This window comes from Salvelinus sp. IW2-2015, linkage group LG26 (genome assembly GCF_002910315.2).
Source record: "Salvelinus sp. IW2-2015 linkage group LG26, ASM291031v2, whole genome shotgun sequence".
Classification (NCBI taxonomy): Eukaryota; Metazoa; Chordata; class Actinopteri; order Salmoniformes; family Salmonidae; genus Salvelinus; species Salvelinus sp. IW2-2015.
Genome location: NC_036866.1, coordinates 2,098,546 through 2,110,196, shown reverse-complemented (window position 1 = coordinate 2,110,196; position 11,651 = coordinate 2,098,546). Strand labels below are relative to the sequence as shown.

The window sequence follows — 11,651 nt, the reverse complement described above, 5'->3', positions numbered from 1 at the left end:
ATAGGCCCCCAGTACAGCCCAGTACAGAGGAATTAAGGCCCAGTACAACCCGTACAGAGAAATGTAAGGCCCAGTACAACCCAGTACGAGGAATGTAACCCAGTACAGAGGAATGTAAGGCCCAGTACAACCCAGTACAGAGGAATGTAAGGCCCAGTGCAGGAGATTGTAAGGCCAGTACAGAGGATTGTAAGCCCAGTACAGAGGATTTGTAAGGCCCAGTACAACCCAGTACAGAAGGAATGTAAGGCCCATGCAGAGGATTGTAAGGCCCAGTACAGAGGATTTAAGGCCCTACAGAGGATTGTAAGGCCCAGTACACCATACAGAGAATTAAGCCCAGTCAGAATGTAAGGCCCAGTACAGAGGAATTGTAAGACCCAGTACAGAGGAATGTAAGGCCCAGTACAACCCAGTACAGAGGATATGTAAGGCCCAGTGCAGAGGAATGTAAAGACCTAGTACAGCCCAGAACAGAGGAATGTAAGGCCCAGTACAGAAGAATGTAAGGCCCAGTACAGAGGATTGTAAGGCCCAGTGCAGAGGAATGTAAAGACCTAGTACAGCCCAGAACAAGGAATGTAAGGCCCAGTACAGAGATGTAAAAAGAGCCCAGTACAGAAAATGTAAGGCCCAGTACAGAGGAATGTAAAGACCTAGTACAGCCCAGAACAGAGGAATGTAAGGCCCAGTACATTCCAGTACCATCTATCACCACATTCTTTTGGAGAGATTGGAAACCCAAATTGGTCTACACGGAAAAGGTTCTGACCTGGTTTAGATCTTATCTGTCAGAAAGATATCAGTTTGTCTCTGTGGATGGTTTGTCTGACAAATCAACTGTAAATGTCAGTGTTCCTCAAGGCTCAGTTTTAGGACCACTTTTGTTTTCACTATATATTTTCCCTCTTGGTGATGTCATTCGGAAACATAAATGTTAACTTTCACTGCTATGCGGCTGACACACAGCTGTACATTTCGATGAAACATGGTGAAGCCCCAAAATTGCCCTCACTGGAAGCCTGTGTTTCAMACATYAGGAAMRGMATGGCTGAAAACMTTCTACTTTTAAATTCGGACAAAACAGAGATGCTTGTTCTAGGTCCCAAGAAACAAAGAGATCTTCTGTTGAATCTGACAATTAATCTTGATGGTTGTACAGRCGTCTCAAATAAAACTGTGAAGGACCACAGTGTTACTCTGGACCCTGATCTCTCTTTTGATGAACATATCAAGACTGTTTCAAGGACAGCTTTTTTTTTTTTTATCTGAAACTTTCTGTCCAAACAATGATGCAGAAAAATGTATTCATGCATTTGTCACTTCTAGGTTACACTACTGCAATGCTCTACTTTCCGGCTACCTGGATAAAGCACTAAATAAACTTCAGTTAGAGCTAAACACGGCTGCTAGAATCCTGACTAGAACCAAAACATTTGATTAGCACCTCATAACACTAAGCAGCATCTCCACTAACACTAAGGCAGCATCTTCACTAACACTAAGCAGCTCTCACTAACACTAAGGCAGCATCTCACTAACACTAAGGCAGCATCTCACAAACACTAAGGCAGCATCTCACAAACACTAAGGCAGCATCTCACAAACACTAAGGAGCATCTCACAACACTAGGCAGCATCTCACTAACACTAAGGCAGCATCTCACTAACACTAAGGCAGCATCTCACTAACACTAAGGCAGATCTCACTAACACTAAGGCAGCATCTCACTACACTAAGCAGCATCTAAACACTAAGGCAGCACTCACAAACACTAAGGCAGCACTCACAACACTAAGGCAGCACTCACAACACTAAGGCAGCACTCACAACACTAAGGCAGCACTCACAACACTAGCAGCACTCACAAACACTAAGGCAGCACTCACAAACACTAAGGCAGCACTCACAAAACACTAAGGCAGCACTCACAAACACTAAGGCAGCACTCACAAACACTAAGGCAGCACTCACAAACACTAAGGCAGCACTCACAAAACACTAAGGCAGCACTCACTAACACTAAGGCAGCACTCACTAACACTAAGGCAGCACTCACAAACACTAAGGCAGCACTCACAAACAATAAGGCAGCACTCACAAACACTAAGGCAGCACTCAAACACTAAGGCAGCACTCCACAAACACTAAGGCAGCACTCACAAACACTAAGGCAGCACTCCAACAAACACTAAGGCAGCACTCTTAACCACTATAAGGCAGCTACTCACTCTAATCACTAAGCAGCCATCTCACTAACACTAAGGCAGCATCTCACTAACACTAAGGCACATCTCACTAACACTAAGGCAGCATCTCACTAACACTAAGGCAGCATCTCTAACACTAGGCAGGCATCTCTCACTAACCCTTACTAACTAAGGCAGTCATACTCACTAACACTAAGGCAGCATCTCCACTAACACTAAGGCCAGCATCTCACTAACACTAAGGCTGCATCTCCAGCAACACTAACAGCAGCAATCTACTAACACTAAGGCAGCATCTCACTAAACACTAAGGCAGCATTCACAACACTAAACAGCATCTCACTAAATCACTAAAGGCAATCCATCTCACTAACACTAAGGCAGCACTTCACTAAACACTTAAGGCAGCATCTCACTAAACACTAAGCACATCGCACAACACTAAGGCAGCACTCACAAACACTAAGGCAGCACTCACAAACACTAAGGCGCACTCACACAAACACTAAGGCAGCCACTCACAAACACAAGGCAGCACTCACAAACACTAAGGCTGCCACTCAACAAACACTAAAGCAGCACTCACCCCAACACTAAGGCAGCACTCCAAACACTAAGGCAGCACTCACTACAACACTAAGCAGCACTCTACTAACACTAAGGCCAGCACTCACAAAACACCTAAGGCCAGCACTCACAAACACTAACACTCACAACGACTAAGCAGCATCTCACTAACACTAAGCAGCACCACTAACACTAGGCAGCACTCACTAACACTAAGCACATCACACTAACACTTAAGCAAGCATCTCACTAACACTAAGGCAGCATCTCACTAACACTAAGGCAGCATCTCACTAACACGCATCTCACTAACACTAAGCAGCATCACTACCTAAGAGCACTCACTAACACTAGGCAGCATCTCACTAACCTAAGGCAGCACTCACTAACACTAAGGCAGCATCTCACTAACACCTAAGCAGACACTCCTAACACTACGGCAGCATCTCACTAACACATAGCAGCTCACAAACACTAGCAGCATCTCACTAACACTACAGCACTCACTAACACTAAGCAGCACTCCATAACAATAAGCAGCATCTCACTAACACTAAGCAGCATCTCACTAACACTAAGAGCATCTCACTAACACTAGGCAGCATCTCACTAACACTAAGGCCAGCATCTAACTAACACTAAGGCAGCATCTCACTAACACTAAGGCAGCATCTCACTAACACTAAGGCAGCATCTCACTAACACTAAGGCAGCATCTCACTAACCACTTAAGGCAGCATCCACTAACACTAAGGCAGCATCTTCCTAACACTAAGGCAGCATCTCACTAACACTAAGGCAGCATCTCACTAACACTAAGGCAGCACTCACCCAAACACTAAGGCAGCACTCACAAACACTAAGCAGCACTCACAAACATAAGGCCAGCACTTCACAAACACTAAGGCACCTCACAACACTAAGGCAGCACTCACAAACACTAAGCGAGCACTCACAACCACATAAGGCAGCACTCACAACACTAAGGCAGCACTCACAAACACAGGCCACTCACAAACACTAAGCAGCACTCAGCATAAACACTAGCAGCACTCACTAACACTAAGGCAGCACTCAACAACACTTAAGGCAGCACTCACAAACACTAAGGCAGCACTCACAAACACTAGCAGCACTTCAACACAAGCAGCACTCACTACAGCAGCACCACTACACTAAGGCAGATCTCACAACATAAAGTCCTTAACACTAGCGCATCTGCCCACTAACACTAGCACATCTACTAACACTACGCGCATCTCACTAACACTCAAGCAGCATCTCTCACTAACACTAAGGCAGCATCTCACTACCAGTAAGGCAGCATCTCACTAACACTAAGGCAGCATCTCCCCGTCCCCTACATAAAGCACTATATTTGACCAGGCCCTGCCTGGGACGCCCTAACACTCCCCCTCCACTGTCACAGAGACAGGCCCAGGGCAAGACCGCCCCCACACAGAACATGCACAGTCAGTCCCAATTTGCCCCTAGCTTTTCCCTTGTGGCCCCATCCCTTTGATTCTTTCATTTATTCATACAGGGTGGGCGGGGGGGGGGGGGGGGGAAATCTTTTTAAAATCCAAGTGTAAATTGTGAAACACTACATTGGAATTTAAAAAAAGTTGCGGCACTTCTCAGTAGAATGTACAGATTTTCAGAGGGTGTCTTGTCCAGCAGAGGGAAAGAGAGGGTTGCTTGTCCTGCAGAGGGGAAAGAGGGTTGCTTGTCCTGCAGAGGGGGAAAGAGAGTGTTGCTTGTCCTGCAGGAGGGCGGAAAGGAGATGTCGCTTGTCCTGCAGAGAGGGGAAAGAGAGTGTCGCTCTGTCCTGGAGAGGGGAAGAGTGTCGCTGTCCTGAGAGGGGAAAGAGAGGTTGCTTGTCCTGCAAGGGGGAAAGAGAGGTTGCTTGTCCTGAGAGGTGGAATAGGGAGGGTGTGCCTTGTCCTGCAGAGGGGGAAAGGGAGGGTTGCTTGTCGCAGAGGGGAGAAAGAGAGGGGGGGCGGGGTTGCTTGTCTCAGCAGAGGGGGAGAGGGAGGTTGCTTGTCCAGCAGGGGAAAAGGAGGGTTGCTTGTTCCAGCAGGCGAGAGCGGAAAGAGGGGTTCTTGTCCAGCAGAGGGAAAGGGAGGGTTGCTTGTCCTGCCAGAGGGGGTAGAAGGGAGGCCTACTTGTCCAGCAGAGGGGGAATGAGAGGGCTACTTGTCCTGCAGAAGGGTTGGGAAAGATGAGGTTGCATTGATCCTTGCAGAGGGGAAAGAGAGGGCATTGCTTGTCCTGCAGAGGGGGAAAGCGAGAGGTTGCTTTGTCCTGTCAGAGAGGGGGAAGGAGAGGGTTGCTTGTCCTGCGAGGGGAAGAGAGGTTGCTTTGTCCTGCAGAGGGAGGAAAGAGAGGGTTGCTTGTCCTGCAGAGGGGAAAGAAGGGTTCATATGTCCTGAGGGCGGAAAGAGAGGGTTACTTGTCGCTGAGAGAGGGAGAAGAGGTTGTCGCTTGTCCTGCAGAGAGGGGAAAAGAAGTGTCGCTTGTCCTGCAGAGGGGGGAAGAGATGCGGTTGCTTGTCCTGCAGAAGGGGAAAAGAGTGTCGCTTTGTCCTGGAGAGGAGGGAAAAGAGTGTTGCTTGTCCTGCAGAGGGGAAGAGAGGGTTGCTTGTCCTGCAGAGGAGCAAAGGGAGGGTTACTTGTCCTGCAGAGGGAAAAGAAGCAAACAGAAGCAAAGTAGCCAGATGCTGTGCAGTACAGCTCAGCTCAGCTCAGTAGTGTGAAAAGGGAACAAATGTATGATGCCCAGCTAGCCTAGACTGTAGTGGTCCTATTCGTGTGTGGGTGTGTGTTAGAATGCCGTGCAGGTGCATACCTTGTTGATCCAGCTGGTCACGGCGCTCTCGGTGTCGTACGGTGTGTCTGCATCTTTCGTCTGGTGGGAGGAGTACTGGAGAGGACGCACCCACCACCTTCTCCACGCTCACCGTCTCACCGTGTACGCATCATCAGCGTGCCATCATCGCCAAGGTGGGCACTCTGACAGGGGAAACAGGAAAATGAGGTATATTGTGGATTGAAAAGGCTTTAGTCAGTGATAATGGGGACACGTTTTCATACAGCACTAACAGACCAGGAACCGGCCATACAGCACTAACAGACCAGGAACCAGCTGTACAGCACTAACAGACCAGGAGCCAGTATGTCCTCAATGTTTTTACGAGGAGGTCCTACTTCCAAATATTATCAGCATAATTATGTGCACACGCTTTGAGCTTTCCACGGCTAACTCAATTTCATCACACTTAACCTTACAATAATGGTCCCCTTGTACTAATATACTACACTGCTCAAAAAATAACGGGAACACTAAACAACACATTGTAACTCCAAGTCAATCACACTTCGTGTAGATCAACTGTCCACTTAGGAAGCAACACTGATTGACAATACATATTCACATGCTGTTGTGCAAATGGAATAGCAAAAGGGAAATTATAGGCAATTAGCAAGACACCCCCAATAAAGGAGTGGTTCTGCAGACACTTTCAGTTCCTATGCTTCCTGGCTATGTTTTTGGTCACTTTTGAATGCTGGCGGTGTCTCACTCTAGTGTAGGTACATGAGACGGAGTCTACAACCCACACAAGTGGCTCAGGTAGTGCAGCTCTATCCAGGATGACACATCAATGCGAGCTGTGGCAGAAGGTTTGCTGTGTCTGTCAGCGTAGTGTCCAGAGCATGGAGGCGCTACCAGGAGAAGGCCAGCTACATCAGGAGACGTGGAGGAGGCCGTAGGAGGGCAACAACCCAGCAGCAGGACCGCTACCTCCGGCCTTTGTCGAAGGAGGAGCACTGCCAGAGCCCTGCAAAATGATCTCCAGCAGTCTATGACTAGGGTGGCTTGAGTTTTTGACAATTTTTAGGGCCTTCCTCTGACACCGACCTGGTATAGAGGTCCTGGATGGCGGGAAGCTTGGTCCCAGTGATGTACTGGGCCGTACGCATAACCCTCTGTGTAGTGCCTTGCCGTCGGAGGCTGAGCAGTTGCCATAACAGGCAGTGATGCAACCAGTCAGCATGCTCTCGATGGTGCAGCTGTAGAACCTTTTGAGGATCTGAGGGCCCATGCCAAATCTTTTCAGTCTCCTGAGGGGGAATAGGCTTTGTCGTGCCATCTTCACAACGGTCTTCGTGTGATTGGACCAGGATAGTTTGTTGGTGATGTGGACACCAAGGAACTTGAASRTCTCAACCTGCTCCACTGCAGCCCRYTCGATGAGAATAGGGGCGTGCTCGGACCTCTTTTTCCTGTAGTCCACAATCAACTCCTTTGTCTTGATCACGTTGAGGGAGAGGTTGTTGTCCTGGTCTTTGACCTCCTCCCTATAGGCTGTCTCATCGTTGTTGGTGATCAGACACCGTTGTGTCATCTGCAAACTTGATATTGGAGTCGTGCCTGGCCATGCAGTCATGAGTGAACAGGGAGTACAGGAGGGGACTGAGCACACACCCCTGAGGGGCCCCCGAGTTGATGATCAGCGTGGCGGATGTGTTGTTACCTACCCTTTCCACCTGGGGGCGGCCCATCAGGAAGTCCAGGATCCAGTTGCAGAGGGAGGTGTTTAGTCCTAGGGTCCTTAGCTTAGTGATGAGCTTTGAGGGCACTATGGTGTTGAACGCTGAGCTGTAGTCAATGAAAAGCATTCTCACATAGGTGTTCCTTTTGTCCAGGTGGGAAAGGGCAGTGTGGAGTGCAATAGAAATTTGCATCATCTGTGGATCTGTTGGGGCGGTATGCAAATTGGAGTGGGTCTAGGGTTTCTGGTATAATGGTATTGATGTGAGCCATTAGGATAGTCAGTACGGCCCAGTACATCACTGGAGCCAGGCTCCCTGACATCCAGGACCTCTATAACAGGCAACGTTAGAAAAAGGCCCTAAACAATGTCAGACTCCATCCACCCAAGCAGTACCGGTGCGCCAAGTCTGGAACCAACAGGATCGCTGCTCCCGAGTGGCACGGAGGTCTAAGACACTGCATCTCAGTGCTAGAGGCTTCACTACAGTCCCTGGTTCGATTCCAGGCGGTTCCACAACAGGCTGTGATTGGGAGTCCCATAGGGCGGCGTACAATTGGCCCAGCGTCGTCTGGGTTTGGCCGGGGTAGGCCGTCATTGTAAATAATAATGTGTTCTTAACTGACTTTCCTAATTAAATAAKGGTTACATTTAAAAAAATCTATATGGCACAGTTGTCAATTTTTTGGTCTTTAAATAAAAATATATACCAGTTTCATTTATCACAATTTTGGTCTTTAATGCAGGGCCGACATACAAGTTCCTTACTTTTTCCCCTTCCACTAGATACAAGTTTCTAATTGATAACGTTTTTTTTTATCAATTAGTATATTTGAGTTTAACTACAATATTTGTATTATTTGTTCTGTCATTTCTGGAGGATTAAACTGAAATTGCAACCAACTTTCCATGGTTTGTTTAAAAAATAAAATATATCCTGGAGATGATTTTGTTTTTAAATAACTGAAAGTGAGCGGTTGTAATCTGAATAAAAGGGAAAAAGACCATTCTTGAACACGGGGTGAGACATTCTTACTAATTTGTAAATAAAGCCAGGTTGTTATTTAGAATTATTTATTTCCGTTTTTAGAGGGAGAGAAACAAAAAGCCCACCGTGCCTATTTTTCAAAAATGTCAAGTGTAATTCCCCCATTGTATTTACCCAAGTTCTCTCTGAACTCCAGGACCACCGACAGTTTTTTGTTGTTGTTGCCTGATGCAGGACTCTAGTGCCAGAGGAGAGACTCTCAGACTGAAAACGCCTCCATTAATTTACGAAAAGATAGTCAATTTGTGCCATAGTTTAGACTACCGATAGATCAGCGTTATAACTCCCCCCTTGTGATAGTGTGGTGCAATGACAGAATGACACCATCTACCACTAACGGGCATAAGCTCAAAACTTCTAAAGGAAGAACCACTGTAAATAGCTAATCCAATAGCTACACGGACTACATGCATTCACCCTTTTTTGCACTAACTCTCTTGCACACTGGACTCCTACACAGTCACACATACTGACACCCTAACACACACACACACACACACACACACACACACACACACACACACACATAACATGCATACTGATGCCACACACACACACTTTCATACATTCGAACAGGGAATGTAACTGAGGACTTGGTGGACTGTATATTCTTTAGGCTGTGTTTTACTTGGTGTTGTCTCCCGTGATAAGGGCACCGATGACAACACAGAGAACTATGGTCGAGGTGGTATAATGCCACGGATTCAACAACGCATAGCACCGCCATCTTCAGTAGAGGGATACAACTGCTTAACGAACTCAATACCTCTAAACACTGAAATATAATGCAATACCCACATAAATGACATAACATCTGTAGAATTACAGGGCATATAAACAAAATAACAGGGGACAACAGCATTGGGCCAGTAAGCGAACGGTTGATGGTTCGAATCCCCGAGCTAACTAGGTTAAAATTCTGTCGATGAGCAAGGCACTTAACCCTAATTGCTCCTGTAAGTCGCTCTGGATGAGAGTCTCTGCTAAATGACTAAAATGTCAAATGTAAAAATGTAAATAAACATGTGAAAGATATTAAAATATGTACTTACATTTCAGCAAGGACACACACTGGCCTTGGCTAACACAACGAGAGCTAACTAGTGGGAAAACACAGGAGCTGGAACTGTCTCTCACTTGACATCTCTTTGAGCTAACCTTCACTGAGCTGGAGATCGTCCAGCATGCTCTGCTCCACTTCACAGGTGGGCGGAGCTACAGCGCTGATATTATGAACTTTATCTATTCTACTATGATAACTACTATTTCTTCACAGCCTGTCGCACAAGGAGTACAGGAGGGGACTAAGAACACACCCGATGGGCCTCTGTGTTGATGTTTTTTTGCCTACCTTCAGTGCCTGGGGGTGCTCGTCCAGGATCCAGCTGCCCAGGTAGGTGTTCTGTTCCAGGGTCCTGAACTTGGTGATGAGCTTGGAGGGGACTACGGTGTTGAATGCTGAGCTGTAGTCTAATGAACAGCATAGGTACATAGGTATTCCTTGTGTGATTTGATTTGTCCAGGTGGGTGAGGGCAGTGTGAGTGCAATAGAGATTGCATCATCCGTGGATCTTTTGGGGCGGTATGCAAATTGGAGTGGGTCCAGGGTGTCTGGGATGATGGTGTTGATGTGAGCCATGACCAGCCTTTCAAAGAATTTCATGGCTATAGCTGGTAGTCATTTAGGTAGGTTACCTTGGCGTTCTTGGGCACGCGGACTATGGTGGTCTGCTTGAAACAAGTTGGTATTACAGACCGGGTCAGGGATAGGTTGAAAAGGGATCGGATGAATCTCGGAACATACTCCAGTCTGGGCCAGCGAAACAGTCCTGTACCTTACCATCCGCTTCACTGGTACTTCCTGTTTGAGTTTTTGCTTGTGAGCAGGAAGCAGGAGGATTGAGTTATGGTCTGATTTGCCAAAGGGAGGGCGAGGGAGAGCCTTGCATGCCTTTCTGTGTGTGGAATAAAGGTGTTCTGGAGTTTTGTCGCCTCTAGTTGCACAGATGACATGATGGTTAAAATGAGTTGAGACGGATTTCAGTTCCCCTGCATTAAAACCACTGGCAACGCCAATTTGGACTGACCAATGTAGACGTTTTCAAATACATGCCAACTTAAAAGTTTTATATCCCGAAATGTCGATCTGAAATCTTTTAAGCAATGTTGAGAGAATCCTATTTGAGCCAGAAAAAGAAAAGGATGTTCATATGAAGTAAAATATACAAAACCTTGCAGAGAGCRTGTCCAACTCACAGTCTCTCGGGAAAAATATATACAAAACCTTGCAGAGAGCCTGTCCAACTCACAATCTCTCAGAAAAAAAGATATATCCAACTGAGCCTATACAAAAAATATTAACTATTGGAACCAAGACTTAAAAACTGATATTGAAACAAGATGGAGGGAGTGTTGGAACATAACTAACACAATTACAGTTAACAAAAATGTACGCTTAATCCAGTATAAACTAATGAATAGCATTTATTATACAAGAGTCAAAATAAATACATTCTACAGCATAATGGCAGAGTCATGTCTTAAGTATACAATTAACAATGACTCGATAACTCATGCCTTCTGGGAGTAAAGTCCAAAAGTTATGGGCGGAGTTAGAAAGTTGGCCGTCAGAAGTTTTAAGATGTAAATTTACTTTTAATCCGTCTATCTGCATATTTCAAGACATGGTATCTGGGGGTGTGGTGAGATACCCAATGGGTTGGACCATACTTTTCTCATTAATCAATTATAATTTTTTATTTTTTTAACTTAACTGGAAATCAAGTGATCCTCCATTTTTGGGATGATAGAAGAATCAAATGCATTATTATTTGAATAGTGAAAGGGTGTGGGAGACAGAGAAGGGCAGAGTGACACAGTTTGAGGCCATGGTCTTGCAGGCGCTGGAGATGCGGTGGGAACATGTGCGTCAGGACAGGTGTGATGTCGTTGATGTTTGTGTGGGTCTGTCTTTTGTTGTCTGTGTAAGTTTAAATAAATAAAACATTTTTTTTAAATACATGTTTTTTTTATTAATACACCGGCCACGAGAAACACCCTCTGAATGTTGGCTTATGGTCATATACAGCTCGCTTGAGTGCAGTCTTACTGCCAGCATCGGTTTTTCATGTTAAATAGACCGCTATGAAAAATATTGATGAGAACTCTCTCTGTAAATAGTGCGGTCTGAAGATTATCATGAGGTATTCTGACTAAATAGAGTGGAAATCATATCCGGATCCTAGATAATATCTAGGCCCAGGCTTATACTAG

General features: G+C 46.0%; 1 protein-coding gene across 1 annotated transcript in view; it reads right to left on the bottom strand.

The window, feature by feature from the left end:
* Positions 1-9,870, bottom strand: part of LOC111952664 (calmodulin-regulated spectrin-associated protein 2-like) — a 58,080-nt gene extending 48,210 nt beyond the window's left edge. The window contains 3 exon segments of the mRNA XM_023971556.2: positions 5,626-5,703; positions 5,705-5,740; positions 9,730-9,870. Coding sequence (XP_023827324.2) covers positions 5,626-5,703; positions 5,705-5,740; positions 9,730-9,870 — 255 coding nt within the window.
* Positions 9,871-11,651: the final 1,781 nt, after the last annotated feature.